The sequence below is a fragment of the Phascolarctos cinereus genome, unplaced genomic scaffold (assembly GCF_003287225.1).
Source record: "Phascolarctos cinereus isolate Bilbo 61053 unplaced genomic scaffold, phaCin_HiC Scaffold_5;HRSCAF=322, whole genome shotgun sequence".
Taxonomy (NCBI): domain Eukaryota; kingdom Metazoa; phylum Chordata; class Mammalia; order Diprotodontia; family Phascolarctidae; genus Phascolarctos; species Phascolarctos cinereus.
In genome coordinates, this window is record NW_027555958.1 from 411,253,548 (window position 1) to 411,275,986 (window position 22,439).

The window sequence follows — 22,439 nt, forward strand, 5'->3', positions numbered from 1 at the left end:
CAGAGTAGTAAACTGAGGCATAGGGAGTTTAAATGACTTACCTAGAGTCACACAGCTACATTTGAACTCAGGTCTTCCTGACTCTGTCCACTGTATCACCTAAGCTGCCTTCAGATAGCCCTCTCTTTCTCAGGACAGGCCTTTCTGTGAAGAGAACTCAGTCATAATACCTGCTCAGCTTGCATGGGGTTTGCCAAACCAAAGGGTCACTGAAATGTGCCTTTCTTTGGGGAAGCTCAAAGTACACAGCAGAAGTAATTTCTTCTGTCCTCTCCAGGCCTGTTGATGTTCTCAGGTGTCCAACAAGACAGCACATTGAGCTTGTGCCACTTTAAGTGGGGAAACTGATCCCCAGAGATGTGGAGTATTCTGGCAGAAAGGCCAGGTTCCCAGCCTCTTGGCCTTTGGCAGAGGCTCTGTCCATTCAGCTAAACCTTTGCTGCTTTCTGGGTCAGAAAGTTGTATCTTTTCTTCAAAGGGAGACTGGAGTATTTTTTGTTGTGGAAATCAGATAATTCTGGCCATGAATAAGTCTACTGAGGTAATAGAAGGATACAAATGGAAAGCCTTGTTATTTGTCTCAGTGACACAGTCAAGGGGGGTTCCCTTCATAGTACTTTTTTTTTTTTTGGTTAGGCAATGGGGTTAAGTGACTTGCCCAGAGTCACACAGCTAGTGAGTATTATGTGTCTGAGGCGGGATTTGAACTCAGGTCCTCCTGAATCCAGGGCCAGTGCTCTATTCACTGTGCCACCTAGCTGCCCCTCCCTTCATAGTACTTGAATATCTTAGAGAAAAAAGGATAGATATTATTTATTATCTCATGGGTTCGCCTCTAGCCCAACCGAGTACTATTATAATGTTCTTCTCCTGCCTTGGACAGCAAGGAGTGATTAATCTGAATTCTAAAAGTGAAAAATAATAAAGCACAGAATACCTTGTATTGGGGTAATGTGAATTTGTAAAGTATTTTCACATTTCCTTTCAGTTTATCCATGTAGTACAAGTGCAGAAAGCAATGAACACTTGGGTTTAAATCTTTCCTCATCTGTAATATGAGGTGGTTGAACAAGACAGCCTTTGAGGTCCCTTTCAGCTACAGATCTGGGATCCATGCAACAATCAATCATTAAGGACTTATTATGTGCCAGGCACCATGCTAAACACTGGGGACACACATGTAACAAAGCAAATATAATCTGAGGAAATACAAAAGCAAAAATTAACAATGCGCTAAGGATTACAACGGATAGAAGGCTGGACCTTGAGTCTAGAAGAGCCTAGTACAAATCCTTCCTCCAACACTTGCTAGCTGTGTCACTGTGGGCAAAATATTTAGTCCCTATTTGCCTCAGTTAACTCATCTGTAAAATGGGGATAATCATAGCATCTACTTTCAGAGTTGTTATGAACACAAAATGAGATATTTTGTAAAGCACTTTCTAAACCTTAAAGTGCTATATAAATGTTAGCTATTATTATCATCATTCCAATTATTTTGCATTTGAAAAAAATTATAGATGTGAAAATTGAGACCCAAGAGAATTCAAATAACCTTAGCCCTGATTTTATGGTGGATTTGGAACGAATAGTTATGAACATTTATACAGCTTTCTAAAGTTTAAAAAGCATTTTATATACACTATCTACTGGGTTAATCCCTACTGGGTTAATCCCTGTAATCATAGTTTTATTGCACCTGGGCACACCATCCCTCTTTCAGGTAATTCTCTCCTCTGTGATAACACCCCATCCTACTTTTTGCACTGGAGAACACTGTCCCTAGAAGGAAGTCCTGACCGGGTGGAATGTGAGGTCATTTGGCTAAGAAATATCTCCAGATAGAGGAAACCTTTCAGGCAAAAATGAAATCAACTTCATTTCTCCCAGCCCCTAGCTTCTAAGTAGGGCCCCTGGATAGCCTGGAAAGCCTGGCAAGGAGGTAATTTAAAAGCCCACTCTGTTCTCAAACAACGGCTGGTAAACAATGATTGGCCAATTTCATTCTAATCTCCCCAATTTTGCTCTAATTAAAATCAAGCTGCAGCTTTCAAACAGCTTAATTAAAGCTGATTGGGAGAAATGAGGAGGGGGGCTGGAAACAAAAGGGGAGGGGTGGGAAATAGCTGTTTGGTGAGTCCTTGAGGGTGACTCTAAGACAGCAGTGGGGGTGGTGTTTTCTTTAGTGTCCATGTGAAATGCAAGATTCACATTGAATGTCTGGTGGGCAATCATTTCAGTACAGCTATGGGACCAGAAGAAACTGAGCAACCAACCAGGAGGCCTGGGCTTTCCTAGAACAGCAATTCCAGCTGTGCTCCCCATCATCATTATTCATCCCCTAATATGGTTATTGAATCCACCATTATAACATTACAAATCATTCCTTGTTCCTGCCTTTAAGCACTTGCCTTTTCCCTAGATCCTTGGAAAATACACTTAGACTGCTAAAACTTCCCACCCTTCCTGCTTCTACCTTCATAACATAATAATTTTGGATGATTTACCAATTAACAAACCAACAATCATTTATTAAGGGCCTACTATGTTCTAGGAACCACTGTGCTGGATCCTGGAGACAGATGAAAATAAACTAGTCCCTGCTCTCTATAAGCTTACATTCTAACAGTGAGGACAACATACAAATAAACACACACACAATATAGATAAAAACCTGGGGGGAAGGGAGAGATATTAGTAGATGTGGGCATTAGGAAAGGTTGCATGCAGAAGGAGCTTGATCTAAGTCTTGAAGGAAACCAGGGAGAATCAAGTCCAAGTGAGGTCCAAGTGAGGAGGCAGTGGGTGTGGTCTTAGCATGAGAGATAGCAGAAAAGAAGTGGAATTTTAAAAAATATATATATTTCATTTTAAAGTCATGGAATAAAACAAGCATTTCTATAGCATAGTATAATAATAATAATAATAATAATAATAATAATAATAATAATAATAAAAAAAGATGATCGCACATGAAACTGCAAATAATAAGGACCAATAAACAGGCCAATATGGCTGGACCACAGAGTGTAAGAAGTGAAGTGATGTGAAAAGTCCAAAAGGATAAGAAGGCTGGAATAAGGCAGTGATGAGCAACAAATGCAAAACAAGAATTTCCTTGGGATCCTAGAGGTGCCACTGGCGTTTAGTGAGCAGGGAAGTGACCTGGCCCACCTGACACAGGATCACAGACCTACAACTAGAAGGGGCATTAGAAGCCGTTCAGTTCCCATTGTTCATTTTAAAGATGAGAAAACTGAGCCCCAGGAAGTGTAAATGACTCATTCTTGGACACCCAGGGTATACGCATCAGAGGTAGCATTGGAACCCAAGCCTCTGACTCCAGTGCCAGGGTTCTTTCTACAGTACTATGCTTCCTCTTATTGGAACACAACATTATATTAACTTTTCTTTTTAAACCAACTGCATCACACTGTGAGCTCAGGTCACCCTTGTGACCATCCAACCTCCTTTCACTGTACCTCAGCTCTTTTTCACCCCAAATGTTGGAAGTACCGAGAAGGCAATGTGGATAGGATACTTGGCCTGTAGTCAGGAAAACCTGGATTCAAATTCTATCTCACATACATACTAGCTGTGTGACCCTGAGTAAGTCACTTAACTGCTATCTGCCTCAGTTTCCCCAAATGTAAAAATGGGGATAATAATAGCACCTATTTCACAAGTTGTCATAAGGATCTAATGAGCTAATATATATAAAGGGTTAGCACAGTGACTGACATAAAATAAGTGCTTATTCCCTCCTTTGCCTTCCAAATGCTGTATCTCCTCTTCTCTCTAAATGTACAATGGATTTTTTGGAACTCAATGGACAGTTTGCATTTATCCCCATTAAATTACATTTTTCTTCATTTTGACACAGTTTTAGCTTGTCCAGATAACTGTAGCCTTATTCTAACATTTACCATGGTAGTTGTCCTTTCAGCTTGGTGTCATTTCCATTTCTTTTTTCGATCAACCCCATGTGGTCTATCTTCTTTACCTAACATTGCCAACTTTAGACTGCCCACTCGGCCAGCCAATTCCAATGATCTTTTTAAGACTCATTCTACCTTCTCTCCACAGCAGCTGCTGGTAGGATACGAAATTGGTGACTTTTGGAATAGATTTTACAACATCTATAGCTAAATAGAGGAAGTCCCAGTACTCCGGCTTTTCTATGAACTCTATATGCTGCTTGGCATAGAGGTAGTAGCTATATCCAGCACATGTGTAACCCTATCTGCAAATAAAATACATATATTGGTCAATCCAATAATGTAGTGGGGAGGAATAAAATGATGAGTTGGGTTCAAGGTCATGAATTATCCTGATGTTATAGCAAAAACCTTTTGATGAAAGAGATCTACAAGTAATCCTTTCCCAACCTGATGAGGGCAAATCCCTCTGTTAAGACACAGAACAGTATAGTTGGAAATGACCTCAGAGGCCAAGAGATCATCTACTACAATCCATAGGGGAAGACCTATGATTTCCACACCTGTGTCTAGACCAGTGATTTCCTTGGTGGTGGTATTGGTGTTGTTGGTTATGCTTGGACGCGGGAACTCTCTCTACCAATGCAGCTTAGCACCTTCTCTTCAACTTCTAATCAGCTAGGGTACTTAAATGACTTACTTAAGGTCACATTGTACTGAAGAGGAAGAACTTATACTCAGGTCTTCCCGATTGCAAAGCCCATGCTCTACCTCCTATACCACCATGCCTCTCAGTGCAAATCGTAACTGAACAGAAATCTCCTCTACAACATACCCAACAAGCAGGCACCCATTCTTTGCCTGAAGACCTCTAGAGAAGGAGAACCCACTACCTCCCGAGGCAACCCATTCCACTTTTGGAAAATTCATCGTTAAGAAGACTTTCCTTACCCAAGAAGAAATCTGCCACTTTATAACTTCCATCCATTATTTCAAGTACGATCCTCAGATGCCAAACAGAATAAATACTCTCTCTTTCACATAATAATCCTTCAAATAGTTAGGGAAGACTGGCATCTAGTAGGGCCCACCTCTCCACCCCACCCCCGATTTCCAACACATAAATCTTCTCTTCTCTGGGTGGAGCACCTCCAGTTCATTCAGCCAATGCGCAGGAAATCTACTCAAGGACCATCAACAGCTTGATCAGTTGCCCTTTTCTGGATAGTCTCCTCGAATTTTCCTATGCTCACTCATGCAGCTTGATTTATTTATAGAATCTGATTGGTAGATCTGAATAGCAAAGCCAAGCACTTCCACTCTTATTATATTGGAATAAAGATCTGAGTAACTGATGGAAAAGTAGAGTTTTACAGCATAGGAACAGAGACTTAGACTTGTGATTTTACTGACATAGGGAACTCTTGGGTAGGAAACCCTAGCAATTCAGGTTGGAATCTTCTTTGTAATTGGAGCTTAGAGAGATTAAGTGACTTACCCAGGGTCACACAGGACCTGAGCCAAGTGTTTATGGCTTTGAGGCTGGATTTTTACATCCTTACCCCTTTGTCTCTTTCTTCTGCATAAACATGGATAATTCTAGCACAGGTCCTACTAAGTATACATCTCTAGTTAAATCACAACTTCTCTTATAATTAAGTCTGAAGGACCAGATGAATGTAATGAAAGACTACTAAAAGTACCAGCTCATGAAATAAATGACCAACCATAACATTAATAATAATGACACATTTTAATTTTTTAATGATTTTATATCACATTTGATTCTGCCTATGGTCCACTTTCTATAGAGTAAAACTTTTCTTCCTAAAACACATGGTCTGTGGCTGATCATATGTACAATATTCCATACTCACAACCCCCCAACCCTGCAATGAAGGGAGGGAGGAATAGTTTACATTTCTGAATCTCTTTAAAAACTTTTTTCCTGATATCTAGTGTATCACTAATTTCATTCTATGCTTGAAAAAATAGAGGCTCATAGAGGTAGGAAACTAACCCATAATCATGGAATTGGTATATGCCACAGTTCAAACTTGAACCTAGGTCTCCTGATCTCTTTCTCAGAGTCCTCTTTCTGCACGATACTACTTTTGAACTCTGGGTGATTGTGGGAAACAGGAGAGAGGATATTTGCAGAAGACTAGAGATAAGCAAATATTATCTGTATTTATATAATAAAGTAGATAAGGTCACTTTTGCAAACCATAGGCAATTGAGCTTTATGTCAGTCAATCTCAGTCAACATTCAATTGATCATTAAACAGATGATGTGTGAATATAGAAAAAGAAATGTGATTTCTAAGTGCCAGCATGGATTCACATAAATAAAAATAGTTCCCATTTACTTGGTGAAAGGAATGTCAAAGATTTATTAGGAGAACATTGATTTATGTCAACTTAGAAGTCTCTAGGACAAAGCAAGAAGGCTCTAGACTTCGGATATGCAGATCATGGATCTAGGTCTGCCATCAAGGCCAACCTTCTCCCTTAGCTTATGAGAAAACTAAGGCCCATGAAGATGAAATGATTTGCCCAAGGTCAAACAGTGAGCTGTTATTAGAAGTGGTATGTGAACTCAAGTCCTCTGCCTTTAGAGCCAAGGTTCTTTCCATTTCTGTTCAACATTAGAAAAATAAAAAAGTCAGTGACTTAGATGCATACATAGATGGCATACTTATAAATCTGTGGATGAGTCAGAGATGGGAGAGATTGTTAATATGCTGAGTGACAGAATCCATTTTTTTTTAATACTCTGACAGTTTAAAAGGCTGGGATGAAACTCACAAGATGAAAGGTAATAGGAATAAATGTGTATTTGTGTACATATATATGGTTGTTTGTACACATATGTATATATGCATACATATATGTTGGATATTTTATATGCATGCAATATGTAACACATAAAATAATGTATAATATATGTAATATTTATGTGCAATATACGTGTAGTATATGTGGATATAGTATATTATTGCAGTCGATTTAATTATATTACACACAGGTATATATAACATGTTTATGTATGTATATATATGCACATACAGACACAGACACATGTGTTATTTATGCACATGTATGTGTGTATATATACATATGTGTGTATAAATATATTTATATATGTATACCTCTATATATACCCATATACATACACATTCACACACATATATCACCTTCAATAATACCATCAGGTGGAGACCCAGACTGCTTAACACTAATACATGTGAAAAACACCCAAGGGTTTTGTTTGACTAAATGCACAATGAGTTATCAGTGTGTCTTAGCTGCCAAAAAAAAATCCTAATGCCATTTTAAGCTCTATGAACAGAAGTGTAATGTCCAGAACATAAGACATTAGACATAGTCCCGCATGACTCAGTGATGGTTGGACAGCATGTGAAATACCGAGTTTAGCTCTCAGTGAACATTTTATTTTATTGTTTATTGAGGCCTTTTGTTTTTACACCACATTCATTTCTACATCTATATCTCTCCCCACTTCACCAACTCGGAGTCATGCTATTTAATCAAGATTTAAAAAGTAAGGAGAAATGAAAAAGCCACCCAGCCAGAGCCAAACTAATCCACACATCAGCTTGCCAGAGTCCACTACTCCATGCACATATAGCCCCCCATCTAACCTCTGTAATGTAGACAGGTGTGTTTTAACTCTTTTTGTCCCCAATTGGTGTCACATTTTGAAGGGACATTGACAACCTAGAGTATATTTAGAAGACGGTACCAAGGATGGTGAGGCAGCTCAGTGGCTCAGTGGAGTCAGGGAGACTTGAGTTTAAATCCAGCTGCAGACACTCACTAGCTGTATGACCCTGGGCAAGTCTCTTAACATCTGTTTGCTTAATTTGCTAGAGAATGAAATTGTAAACCACTTCAGCATCTTTGCCAAGAAAACCCCATACAGGTCTTGAAGTGTCAGATGTGACTGAATTACAACAACAAGCTAGGATAGCAAAACAAAAACCCTCAAAACTATGTTATAACCAGGACAACTGAAAGAGCTGGAGAGATTTAGCTTAGAAAACAGAAAATTAACAGAGCACATGAGCAATGCCTTCATTTATTTGATGAGTTATCATTGAGAAGACACTCTACATAGCTCCAGAAAGCAAAAAGAGAACCAATGGGAAGTCATGAGGAGACATTTTAACACAAAAGAAAGAACTTTATAACAATTAGAATTTTTATTTTAATGGCATAAGCTATTTTGTGAAACAGAGATCTCACCGTCACCAAAAGTGTTCAAACAGATACTAGGTACATTGTAGAATGTCTTCCTACACTGGTTGGATTGGATGGTCATTAAGAGTTTTTTTCAGATCCAGGATTCTGATTCCCTTTCCTCTTTCATATAGCCATATCACCTCATCTAGTTGACCCAGATAGTGACTTATAACAGAGTTCCCGAATTGGTTTATCACTCTGCCAATTTGTCCCTGGTCTGTAATTTTCCAAACCAAGAATCTGTGGTCCTTTGCTTATACCCTACACTTGTAAGGTACACCCTAATCACCTCTCTCTCTCTTCATAGCCCAGATTCTTCTTGAAATCTTCTCTCTCCCATTCCACCCACCAACCCTAATTCTAGCTGAACATGCTCTTTCTCTCCTTAAACTAACGATGAACTTTTTATTAATATCTTCTTTGCATTTTATCAGACTTTCCTTAGCATCATTCTTTACATAGTATCATTAACTCTACCATATTATAAATGCCATGAAGGTAGGATTTATGTCTTATCACCAATATTTAACACAGCACTGTATCCATAGCAGGTGCTTAGTAAATGTTTGTTGCATTGAATTAAGTTGATTTGGTTTCTAGTCTCAGCCATTCAACCCCCTTGGGATTAGCAGACATCAGAGAACATAGAGTAATGTTGCATTCATGACTACTGAAGGCAAGCAAAGATGCCTCACTGGCCTGCAGACACACGAGATTATTGGATTTATAGATGGAGAGGCCCTTAGAGTTTAGTAAGTCCAAACTCCCTCATTTTACAGAAGAGGAAACTGAGGTCTAAGGAAGTATAGCAACAGGTTCAAGGTTACATGGGGAATAAAAGGAGCAGAGCTGGGATTTGAATCTTGATTCCTGTTGCCAAATGCAGTCCTTTTCCTCAGCAGGATTCCAAAACAATAAAGCCTGTGTACACAATTGCCAAGTCTGTGTTCAATCTTCCTTCTTCCCTCCCCTTCCCCCAGCCAATATCTCCTTTAGGACTGGAACTTAACCACAGACAGCACTATCAGTGCCCAGGGGTGATTCCACCCTCTTCAGTTTACCCCAGTTACTAGTAAACCAACACCATCGCCTGTGTGGAATGATCATTAGATGTCTCTGTGCCCGGGTGGATCTAGGAGATCTCATTCCCTGAGGTTCTCTCTTCCTGTCCCTTCTTCGTCACTGGTAGGTCCCATGGGGAACACTGACACTTGTGGAACAGAAAGTGGAGTATGGATGTGAAAAGAAGAAAAAATGGCGATTCTCATGGGCCCCCAGCTTCACAACAATGAGCTCAGTGCATCCCTGGTGCCAGCTGCCTCACCTCATTGCCAGCCAGGGACTCTCTGTGGGCTGAGCTACGGGCTGTGAGGGTTGGGGAGGTGGAGGACTCTGGCATTCTTATTCACAGTGCCTGAGGTCATGTTTGTTCTTTAGGAAGGCCAGTAGGCAGATTTCAAGCCTGAACCTTCTAATGCCCCACTTCGCTTTCCTTAGTATTTATTTAATTTTAATAATAATAATTAGCTAATATCTATATAATGCTTTAAAATTTGCTAGTCACTTTATATGTTATCTAATTTGATACTGTGAGGTATGTGACATTTTATTATTTCTACTCTACAAATGAGGAAAATGAAGCAGATGGAGGTTAAATGAATTGCCCCAAATCAATAACCAATAAGTGTGTGTGGTAGTGTTTGAGCTTGGGTTTTCCTGACTCCAAGTCCAGCACTTCTTTATATATGTGTACATGTTGTATCCTCTGATAATCCCCTCCCTCAAGAAGCTTGCATTCTCTTTCACTCTAGTTTTTGCAGTCCCAAAGCCTGGAACATAGAAGGGGCTTAACAAGTGTTTATTGATTGATTGAATTCTTAACCACTCTAGGACTCAATTTCCTCACCTGTAAAATGAAGGAATTGGACTAGATCACCCTTAAGGCCATTTTTTTCAGCTCTAAAAATCGATGATCCTGACATCCTAGGTCAAGTTTTCCTAGATGGACTTATCAGTGATCCCTAAGTTCATGAGCTGGGCCTTGGAAATCAATGATTCACAAAGCTCCATGGAGGCAACAGAGGGCTGCAGAAGTGGAATGAGCCCATCCTCTTTCCTTCTCAGCTCTCCCTTTAATTTTCAACTGATGTTGAGAGAGACCGTAAGGGAATGGGCTCACCAAAGGTTGCAGTGGCGGCAGCAGTAACTAAGGGAGAATGAACCATACATTTTGAAAGGAGACATGGAGAATGCACAATGAGAAAATGAGTGAGTTCCTAACGGGCAAATCCTGGTCTTGAGAGTAAAAAGGCTAAAAATTCTTTGTAATGGTCTTCATGGGCCATGGTGAGAGGCTCCCATTCCTCCAGACACAGACTGCTCATAGTAGTGGTTCATTCATGAATAAAATTAATTATTTTCTGAAGCAAAAATTAATCCTATATCTCTCTGGTTGGCTGACTTTTGATCTCTCTACCAAATCTCATCTGAAACCAAAAAAGTTCCTTCCTTCATCTCTCCACCCTCCTGGGCCCCCTCTTCCTTCATGACATGTTCATTTTTTCCCCTTAATTTTACCTTCATGGATTAATTTTTTGAGAGGCCATTCAGGGTCATGGATAACATGCTAGGTTCGAAATCAGGAAAGACTTCAGCTGGAATCTCGCCTCTGACACTTCTGTAATTATTGCTGTTGTTGATGTTGAGTCATTTCAGTCATGTCCAGCTCTTTGTGACCCCCAGATGTGTAACTGCAAGCCCGTCACTCAAGCTCCCCGACCTTCTGTTTCCTATCTATAAAATGGAGATCCAGATACCTGTCATACTTACCTCACAGGGTCACTGTGATGAGCAAATAAGATAATGCATATAAATCACATTGCCAACCTTAAAGTGCTAAATAAGTGTCAGTTATTACTATTATTGAAAGAAGCTAAAAAATCTAACAAGAAAAAGAGAGGAGAGAGTGCATTTTAGACATGGTGACTATAGCAATGCCTATAGAAAGACCATCCAGGGCCAGCTAGGCAGCACAGTGGATAGAGCACTGACCCTGGAGTCAGGAGGACCTGAGTTCAAAACTGGCCTCAGACACTTGACACTTACTAGCTGTGTGACCCTGGGGAAGTCACTTAACCCCATTGCCTAACAAAACCAAAAACAAAAAAAAAAGAAATAAAGAAACACCATCCACTTAGGTAGGGCAGATTTGGAAGGGTGGAAGTCCCCATCGGCCTTGCTGGCAGAAGTCAAAGATCTTTTCAAGAACTGACATATTAGATTAGCTACATCACATGAGGAGCCTGAGATTAGAAGCACAGTAGTAGATTTCCACCTCAGAAGAAAAGACCTATGTAAATATACCCAAGTATTCATTGAACTCCTGTAATTTTTTTTCTGGCAATGTTACATTGTTTTATGATTTTATATGCACATATATACATATACACATATATACATGTGTCTATATTATATGTGTGTGTGTATATACGTATATTCTCCTTGACTAGAACCTAAACTCATGGAGGACTAAGGGACCCTGTCTTCTACTCCTCTTGTGTCTATCCACATCTCCTAGTACAGAGCTCTGCACATAAAAGGTACACAATAAATGCTTCTTGACAGATTGAATGTAAGGAAATTATATAAATCAGAGTTGCACTATATTATAGCTTTTAGCCATTAGTGATTGGGTGACAAGTGGGGTCTTAAAACAATTCATAGGAGGTAAGTGCGTACGTACATGTATTGCAGATTTCTTTTTTTTTTGCCTGCGATCTGAAAATGTTATTTCACGTATTTATGGAACTCCCCATGCAGAAATTCTCTCCTCTGAGACAGATCAACAACTTGCTTGTAACTTACAGCTTGGAGAGTTGACTAACTGATAAGTGAAGAGACTTACCTGAGGTTATCAATCAACAGATGTCACGGATGATGTTTGACCCTTTCAACTTTGTTTTGACTTTATTCTGTCCAGACCCCCAATTCCCTTTATTCACTATCTCACCAAATGTGTGAAAAATGATGCGTGAGCATTTTTTGAAATGTTGTAATAGCTAGGTGGCAGAGTGGATATAGTGCTAGGCCTGGAGTCAGGAAGACAAGTCTTCCTGAGTTCAAATCTAGCCCCAGACACTTACTAGCTGTGTGACCCTGGGAAAGTCACTCAACCCTGTTTGCTTCAGTTCCCTCAATATAATAGCACCTACCTCTCAGGGTTGTTTGTAAGGATCAAATGAGATAATAGTTGTATAACACTTAGTAGAGTGCTCAGAATGCTACATAAATGCTAGCTATAGGGGCAGCTAAGTGGCACAGTGGATAGAACACCAGCCCTGAAGTCAGGAGGAACTGAGTTCAAATCCAGCCTCAGACCAAACGCTTGACATTTACTAGCTGTGTGACCCTGGGCAAGTCACTTAACCCCAACTGCCAAAAAATTAAAAAAAAATAAATAAATGCTAGCTTTAATTATTATTATTAACGTTTTCAGAGGTGGTCAGAAAAGAATAATTCTGGATTGCAATGGAGTCATACAACCTTATTCTCAACATCCATACTCTGTAGCTCTGTCTTGCAGTTAAGGCTGTTTTATAGATAAAGAGTTTGGGGACAATTTGATAACTAAATCCTCAATTCAATCTAGTACTTATTCATTAAGCACCTAGTATGTGTCAGGCCCAGTGCTAAGGATACAAAGTCAAAAATGAAAATGGTCCCTGCCCTTGAGGAGTTTATAGTATATTATGGGTTCCTTATAGATCAAGGCTAGTTTCACATCATACATAATTCTATTCTATAACAAAGTATATTATAGAGGTAAGAGGCATCACGCTTTAATACATCGAACCTTGGCCCTGAAGTCAGGAAGACCCTGTATTCAGACTCTACCTATAAGACTCACTAGATATGTGGCCTTAGGTAAACTTCAGCTTCCTCATCTATAAAATGGAGACAATAATATCCATAGTACCTACCTCCCATGATTGTCGTAAGGCTCAAATGAGACAATCTATGTAAAATCCTTTGCAAATTGTAAACCACGATAAAAACGTCAATTGTTAATATTGTGGCTGTAAACTGGGACTTTTTATGCTCAGCTAAATAGTGAACTGAATTCATGGTTATACTAAGTGCTGCATATTTTCATATGTACCTCGCCATCAGTACCCTCAGGAAATGCTGCCTGGGCTCAGGGTTAGACGCTTAACATCACCATGTATCCTCAGTTATTGCTTTAATTTAAGCCCTTACCATAAAAAGCAATGGATATCTCTACTGGAGTTAAGGTAGACTTCAATGGAAAACTCACAAAGGTAGATAGATGAAAGCAGTCAGGTGGTCTGGCTAGTCATGAAGGCTTTCAGGTCTATGCTCCTTATACTAGAACTTATTTAAATAAGGGATTCCTGGATTTTCTCATTCTGCTTCTGCTTAAATCCCATGGCCTTTGTACATAGCTCCTTTCTTTCCATTCCAATCAATGCCTCCTTTGCCAAGCCACAGATCCAGAGCACAAGCCAATGCATAGCTCATAGCTGGGCAGCTTTACTAGTCTCAAAGTCATATAATTCTGCCCCAAGATGAGTTATGTTTCTTCCTTCCTTCTCCCATGTAACCAAACTGTAATCGTTTCACCATTCTTCACAGAATCCTCCTAGCAGAATGCCTGTTCTCCTTCTCCCCGTCCCTGCCACCTTTGTTCTCAATCTCTCTCTCTCTCTCTCTCTCTCTCTCTCTCTCTCTCTCTCTCTCTCTCTCTCTCTCTCTCTCCAACTCTGTCTGTATCTCTCTCTCTCTTTGTCTGTCTGTCTGTCTTTGCCTCTGTCATCCTCCTTCTCTCTGTCTCTCTCAGCCCCCCATATCTGTCTCTCTTTCTGTCTCCATATGTCTCTCTCTTTCTCTCTCTCTGTCTCTCTCTCTCCTACTATGTATCTGTATCTGTCTCTCTCTTTGTCTGTCTGTCTCTGTCTCCGTCATCCTCCTTCTCTCTGTCTCTGTGTTTCTTCCTCCCCCCGTCCCGTGTCTGTGTCTGTTTCGCTGTCTGTCTCTGTGTGTGTGTGTGTGTGTGTGTGTGTGTGTGTGTGTGTGTCTGTGTGTCTCTGTCTCTGTCTCTCTGCAACAGATGCAATAAACACCTAGGAAATCACTGGGATTTATTCCAGAAGATTTAAATGGCTTTTCATATTTATGTTGATTGTGATCTCTAATTGGAAATGGTGCCTTTCTCTCAGAGTAAGCTGTTTATCCGCAGAAAGCATTTGTTCTTGGGTGAGTTGTGGCCCAGATTTTAAATCAATTGTGAGGCTCCTCCTTCTGTGATGGTTTCCATCTCCTTGTCTGCTTCCTCATCTTTCTCACTCCCAGGGGCACCCCACAGGCTTCTTCTGAGCCCTCTCTCCTTCTCTGCCTTTATATTCTCTCCACAGTAACCTCAATTGTTCCCACAACTTCATCTGCTGGTGCACCAGCATCTCTCAAGGCTACCCTCCCACCTCTAATCTCTCTCTTGTATCTACAGCATCCTCTCCTAAATCTCTGATTTAGCCAAAATCCACTGAGGGCAGATTCCTTCTCCCTTAAGCCCTCTCTGTTCCTTTGCCCTGACAGCCCTTGTTCTCCTCTCTGACTCCCTGACACTTAGCATTATTGAGTCCTTGACTTAGCTTTTTCCTCTCTCCACTCCCATCCAGGCTCCTGCAATGTCTTAACTTGCTTCCTAGTATATCTCCAGACATTCTTCTTTCTTAAGGAATACACCTCTTCTTGCTACCTCTTTGCCTTGTTCATAAGATTTCCAAGAGACAATGTGGTACAGGAGGAGTTCTGGATTTTGAGTCAAAGGATCTTGGTTCATGATCTGCTCATGGTTTATATGCTTGGAAAAGGGGTGTTGGTGAGGGTGGCAGTCAGCTCTGATTGGTTAACAGTTAATGAGAGGTGGACTGTACTAAAAGAAGTGAGATTACTTCAATGAGAGGCTGAGAGTGACATCATGTAGCTCTTGGAGAAGGAGCCTATCTCTATACACAGTCTTGGGCAATCTAGATAAAGAATCTATAGCCTTCACCTAGGCCCTAGCTAGTTGGGTGGAGTAGCAATATGCAGAATGAGGAGAATGTTAATCCTATCTTCCATCAGCCCTGTCCTACGGAGACTAGACAAGGAAATAGTAGAGGGGAAAAAAAGAAACAAACAAACAACTGGGGCTCTTAACCAATTTTGATAATTGGCTATTAATGAGAAAGAAATAATAATTTCTCTTAAAACTAAATGACCTCTAACATCCCTTCTGGCTCTGCATCTGTGACCCTATGTCAGCATCTTTCCCTATACTCACTAATTGCAAATGTCCTTGACCAATAACTTTCCTTAGGTCAAAAACAGCTCCATTTATAACCCACCATCCTCACAGGTTTTTAGTTTCTATGCTTTTTGTTTGCTTCTCCCAGACGGCTTCCTTACCTGGATTGTTCTGTCCTATTTTTGTGATTCTTTTCCTGTTATGGTCATTTTTCCCATAAAGACTTCTAGCTCACCTACGACTGCTTCTTTTTCAGAAAGAGACGGAAAGGGAGGCAGTGATGACTTGGGGCCAAGTCCCTGCATTGACTAAGCACTAACCTTGCATTCCTCTCAACTGCAATATTCTATCTATCATTCTATATGGTTTCAGCCTTTTCCCATCTCTGAATTTTAATTTATTCTTTCCTAGTTTTAAGTGTTTCATCATAGTGGGCTGGATTTTTCCCCTTCTCATGATTGTCTCTCTATTAAAACCTTAATAAAAAAAGAAATTAAAAAAAAAGACCGCTCATTACTTTGATTTGTAGCAAAGAGAGAATGGAACATTACCGCCAGAGTGTTTCGAGAAACCGTATTTACATTTGCATCAGCTCAATTTAGGTGCCTGATTAGGTTGCGTGTTATGATGAAGATGCACTTACCAGTTGAAGGGAAGTGTCATGGTCCAGAGTAACGAGCGTGAGACTGCAAATCTGGAGACCTGAGCACTATTTCTGCCTGCAGTTCTGGGGGGTTCTCTGACCTTGAAGAAAAGTCCACTTTAATTCTCTGGGCCTTGGTTTTTCCATCCATTCCATAAGGCTTGTTTTGTGAGATGCCAGTCAATTAGCAATCGTTTCTTGAGGTTCTGCCTGAGCAGAGCATAAGCCTACTAGGTGCTGGGGCAGATGGTGGAAATAAGACCATATGTGACCCCTTACAAAATAACAATGTGCCGTGTAACTAGGAGATGAGTTCATGCCTGCTGAATTCTTGGATCGGAAGGTTAGGGATCTAGGGGGGCTTGTGAGAAGTTGATAGGTACAAATTTGAAAACCTGCTATAAAATTGAGCCAAAAAGCTCCAGACCACTTAACTGAAGGGCCTGGTGATCTCAAGGTGCACATCCTAATGAAATGAATTCCATTCTATCCTGGGAAATGTGCATCCGGGACACATCAGCTGCCCTTGAAGCACTTGTAGTGAGAGGGCCAGCACCTTTTAGTAAACAGCAGCTTCAATGGATAAGAGCGGGAACTAGGGCAGCCTAATATATTGGCATTCCTCTTTCTCAGAGCTGTGACAAGTGATGTGTCTACTCCAGAGAGGGAGTGAACTGTCCAAAGACATAGATTCACCACTTGTGGAGAACTGAGTCTGGGGATTGGGTAGAATTTAAATACTAAATCTTAGCCTGGATGGATTTACCCAGTGCAGCCTTTTGTGGGCAGTGGTGCAGAAGAGGAGCAGATACTAGGGAATAGGCGATACTGAAACACATATATGGATTTAGGGTTTAGAATGAAAAACATGTGTATACACATATATGTACACACACACATATGTACATGCATGCATGTGTATATATATTTATGGACATGATCAACTGTTTTTTTTGTTTATCTATATATTTTTTTCCCAATGAAGGTGGATAAGAGGGAAAAAAGGTATATTTCTGTTCACTATAAAATTCATAAATAAATCAGAGGGAGGGAAGGGAATAAGGAAAGGGAAGGGGAAGTGAGGCAAAGGAAGGAGAAAGGAGGGAAGAGAGAAGGGTGTCATGGAAGAGTCCCTTTCTATGACTGAATGTAGGATTTAAAGAGGAATTTTACCACTGATTTTTTTTTTAAAGGGTACTTTGTACCTAGCCCATGATGGGGCCCAGAAACACCAACAGTGTATTAGCTTTACCAGTCTTGGGTAAGCACAAAAGTAAAGGCAGATACATTGGATAGTAAGCACCAGTTCCCACCACCCTCCACATATTGCCACTGTTAACAGCCAAAGGCTGTCTGATGGCCCTAAAGCTACTCTACCCCTAAGTAACAATCAGGGGCCCTTGGGGTTTTGTTTTCCAAACTTGTGAAGCTTCCTGCAGTTCACTGAACAGCAAGTGTTTTGTTCAATCAGTGAGGAAGGAATGCTAGTCTCACTCTTCTATTGTGTGTGAGTGGCCACTGAGTATCTGATTTTCATCTGCATAGGCCATTTGAATAGCTTCTTTTCCCTGCACTGTTGTGTGAAATCAATGCAGGTCATGTTGATTCGATCTGATTATATCCTCTTTACATTTTTTGGGGGAGGTAGTTTTGGGAATTCTATAATTTAATAAATGAGAGGTGCATCTGCCATGGAGCAGCTAGCTCTACCAAGGCCCAAACATGACATCATACAACACTTTCTGACGTGCTCCACTCTGTCTCATTTTCCCACTTTTAAGATCTGACAATATGTTTTCTGGGGAAAAGGGGGAGAAACTAGGGGCTGATTCTACAGTATTTTAATGTTCCTTTGGGAATGAGTGGTTTTTAGTCCACACAGAGTAACTCAGTTCCAGATGGAGCAAAACACACAAATGATTGTGTTAGATAAGAACAGACCTAAGTAGGAATGAAGACAAAACAAGTAACTTTTTGCTGGGAGAGTACTCAAACAGCCTCAGTAGTTACCCAGAGTCACATCAGTTTCCTTAATGATGGAAATTTCAACCCCCAGAATACTACTGGGGCAGCACTACATAAATATTACTTTTTCATCTTCAAAAGGCTTTACCTCCTACCCCCATATCAGATTGATGCTGTTCTGTCAGAAGAAGAATGCAAGGCTTCTTAGACTTCCTCACTCTACAGTGACTGACCCCAGATGCACAACATGATACTGAGAGAGCTTGTCACTTTAAGTGATCCAAAAGCTGCTACGATCCCATAGATGCATTAAGTGTACAGACATGATTATGGACCATTCCCCAATGCCAGCTCTAAGCTACTGCCTCATCACTAGGCTATCAGGCATGAGAACTGCCAGAAAGGCTGTGTGGGTGGGTCAGAGCAGGAGGAGAAGGAGGAAGTTCTACTAAAGAGAAAAGGGAAACGAAATGGTGGGGATGGGAAGTCCTGTCACAACCTCCAGCACTTGCTTTGCTAATTGTCTTACACAGTAAATGGGTTTCTAAAGGTTGAGGGTGAGGGTAGAATTGTGCAGTCATAGCTTATTTTTAAATGCAATCAAAGAAGGCTCAAAGAAAGAAATTCTATGATGAACATGGTGAATCTTTCAGTTAAGGAAAGAGTCTTATAAAACAGAGAATTGTTACTACTACATCGTTTGGATTTGCGGAGGAAAATCAAGAGTTTCATGTATCTAGCCAACTTAAAGTGGGGGAGGGGGGTTTGCCATACTGTTTAGATGCCTGCTTACTCCATTTTACTTGTATAAAATAGGGAGACCAGTTGTCTTTGAAGGGAATTTGGTCTTTAGACTGGGCAGTATTTAAATAATGAATCAATGACTTCAATTAATCCCTTTCCCCATCCAGTATAGCCTTTTGGAGGAGGAGATATAAAATAGGAGTAGGTACCTGGGAACAGAGGGCATCTATGTGGTACAGCAAATAGAGATCAGGGACTGAAGTCAGGAGGACTCATCTTTCTGAGTTCAAATCTGGCCCCAGACACTTACTAGTTGTGTGACCCTGGGCAAGCCACTTGACCCCGTTTGCCTCAGTTTCCTCATCTATAAAATGAGCTAGAGAAGGAAATGGCAAACCACTCCAGTACCTTTGCCAAGAAAACCCCAAATGAGGTCATGAAGAGTCAGACAGGACTGAACAACCACCTGGGAACTGGGATTTTGAAATTCATAAAATGAGCAAAACTCCTTCTCCATAACTGAATCAATCAATCAATTAACCAAAACGCATTCATTAAGAACCTACTTTGTGCCAGGCATCATGCTAGGTTGTGGGCTGAATGGGATTTGGGAACTCTAGAAGCAGAGAGAGACTTAGAAGAGTATTGTGCCAGGCATGCACATGGACTACAAACATGGAGATCTTGGCAACCTTGCTTCTCTGTACCTCTGACCTAGTTGGGTATCAGCCAGACACATATCTAGCTTTCTTTCTTAATGTGGTATGAAAGTGGGCATTCTAAGCAACTGATGAGTGGCCCTCTATACTAAGCATCTGGCCAACATTAAAAAAAAATTGTTTTGAAATATTCCTGTGTGACATACTGCTGTCCTCAGCTCCCATAGCCTTGTTAAGCAAAACAACTCATGCAGATGTTTTAAAGTCATCAAAAATCTCCCAAGATAAAACGGGAAAGGGGGAGGGAGGAGAATAAGGTGAAGGAGTTATGGAGAAAGAGAAAGAGAGAGACACAGAGACAAAGACAGAGAGAAAATTAGTTCAAGGGAAGATCTGTGCATTGTCTATGCATTTTGAAGTGTCCTGAATGATGCTGTGGCACATCTGGTCAGGACCTGGGCGTGGACAAGCACTGGCCCAGTCACCCTGGGAACATGTGACTTTAAAAGAAGAGTCAGGCAGGTCTCATATTTGACCTTCAGCTCTGACATTCTAAGAGATCAATGGTAGAGGAGAAAACTGCTAACCCCAGAAAGTGCAACTTTGTCAGGGGGGGAGGACAGGTGCCCTTCTGTCCCCTGCAGAGCTCGGCTGGGTCTCTGAAACAGGAGGTTGGGCTGCCCTTCTCCTTATTTGCATGTGTAAGTGATTACCACTGATAAAAAGATTCAACCCATTAGTTAAAACCTGGCCCCCGCATTTGCCTCTGACCTCCCGCTGCATCCTGGGCTCCACGCTGACTCCATGCTGACTCCATACCGCATGACTTGTCTTCAGTTTATAAGCAGCATGGCCTATAAATAGAAACTCTTTTGCCAAGTCCCCCAGGAGACACCAGCAGGTTTTTTTCTATCTTTTTTTTTTTTAACAGAACACAACAAAAATATAGTGGGTATATTCTCTCTGCTTCATGTGTACTCCTGCTCCTGCTTTCACCTCTCACTTACTCTGAGGGTATTCAGAACCAGGGCTTGGCCAGTTTTTGCTGTAGGTCTGGGTAATGGAGGGGCTAGCCCATGTCAAGTAGTCAATGATGCTGTGTTATTACTGGATAAAAACTTCTCTTTGACCCTTTCCCCAATTGACAAATGGTCAAAGATTATGACTTTTGCTGTAGGTCTAGGTAATGGAGGGGCTAACCCATGTCAACTAGTCAATGATGCTGAGTTCCTATTGGATAAAGACATCTTTTTGACCCTTTCCTCAGTTGATAAATAGTCAAAGGATATGAACAGGCAGTTTTCAAGGGAAGAAATTAAAGCTACCTATAGTCATATGGGAAAAAACAATGCTCTAAATCACTATTGATTAGAGAAATGCAAATCAAAACAACTCTGAGATACCACATCATACCTATCAGATTGGCTAACATGACAAAACAGGAAAATGATAAATGCTAGAGAAGATGTGGGAAAATTAGAACATTAATACATTGTTGGTAGAGTTGTGAACTGATCCAACCATTTTGGAAAGCAATCTGGAACTATGCCCAAAGGGCTATAAAAATGTGCATACCCTTTGACTTAGCAATAGCACTTCTAGGGCTGTATCCCAAAGAGATCATAAAAATGGAAAAAGGACCCACATGTACAAAAATATTTATACCAGCTCTTTCTGTGGTGGCAAAGAATTGGAAATTGAGGGGATGCCCATAAATTGGGTAATGGCTGAACAAGTTGTGGTTTTTGAATATAATGGAATACTACTGTGCTGTAAGAAATGACGTGCAAGCCAACTTCAGAAAAACCTGGAAAGACTTGTATGGACTGATGCTGAGTGAAGTGAACAGAACCATAAGAATGTTCTACACAGTAGCAGCCATGTTGTTTGATGACTAACTTATATCGACTTAGCTCTTCTCAGCAATGCAAGGATCTAAGACATCTCCAAAAGTCTCATGATAGAAAATGCTATCCACATCCAGAGAAAGAACTACTGAGTTTGAATGCAGATTGAAGTATACTATTTGCTTTTTTTTTCCTTCTGTTTTGTTTTTTCTTTCTTATGGTTCCTCCTTTTGGTTCTAATTCTTCTTTACAACATGACTAATGTGAAAATATGTTTAATAGGAATGTATATGTAGCGTCTACTTCAGACTGCGTGCTGCTTGGGGAGGGAGAGGGAGAAACTTTAAAACTCAAAAGCTTATAGAAGTGATTGTTGAAAACGAAAAATTAATTCATTAATTAATTTTAAGAAAAGAAAAAGACTTCTCTCACCTGTAAATCCTGTACCTGGTGGTGAAACCTTGACGGTACCGTTCCATGAAGTCAGCATACTCCTGAGCACGGTGAAATGGGCCCCGGTCAGTGAGCAACCAGTCCAAAGGGGGCTGACCAGCCAAAGAGGCATGTTGCTCAGGGGTCACAACGGCAGCAGCAGCAGCAGCAAGGGCAGTGGTAGCAAAGATCCAGCTGGAAAGACATAGCGCCAGCAGCGTTGCCCATGGGATCGCCAGCCGAAGCCCTTTAAACTGAACGCCGCACTGCCACCTCATGCTTCTCCTTGACGGTTGGCTTCTTCATTCTCTCGCTGCACTCTCCCCGTCAGCACTGCTCCTCCAGGGCCCCTGGAACTAGTGGGGTATAGAGAGAAGAGATGATGTCAGCACAGTGACCCTTCCTTCAGTCCTCGAGGTAATAGCCACCTTCCCCACCATCCACAGGTACTCAAGTGAAACCCTGAATTGGGCTGAGCCCACTTTGGGAGCCCCTTTCCTGACTCATTATCCTTTTTAAAATATTAACTTTCACTATGAATTATGTTTTTAAATATTTTCCCCATGAGGAAATTGAGGCACAAAATGGTAAAAGGCAACACTGGCTTCATATTAATTAACAATGTGAAACAGGGACAAA

At 40.8% G+C, this 22,439-nt stretch overlaps 1 protein-coding gene across 1 annotated transcript in view; it reads right to left on the minus strand.

The window, feature by feature from the left end:
- BRINP2 (BMP/retinoic acid inducible neural specific 2) overlaps positions 1-22,439 on the minus strand; it is a 144,378-nt gene that overhangs the window by 49,012 nt on the left and 72,927 nt on the right. Inside the window, 1 exon segment of the mRNA XM_078156480.1 lies at positions 21,801-22,156. Coding sequence (XP_078012606.1) covers positions 21,801-22,078 — 278 coding nt within the window. The 5' untranslated portion in view covers positions 22,079-22,156.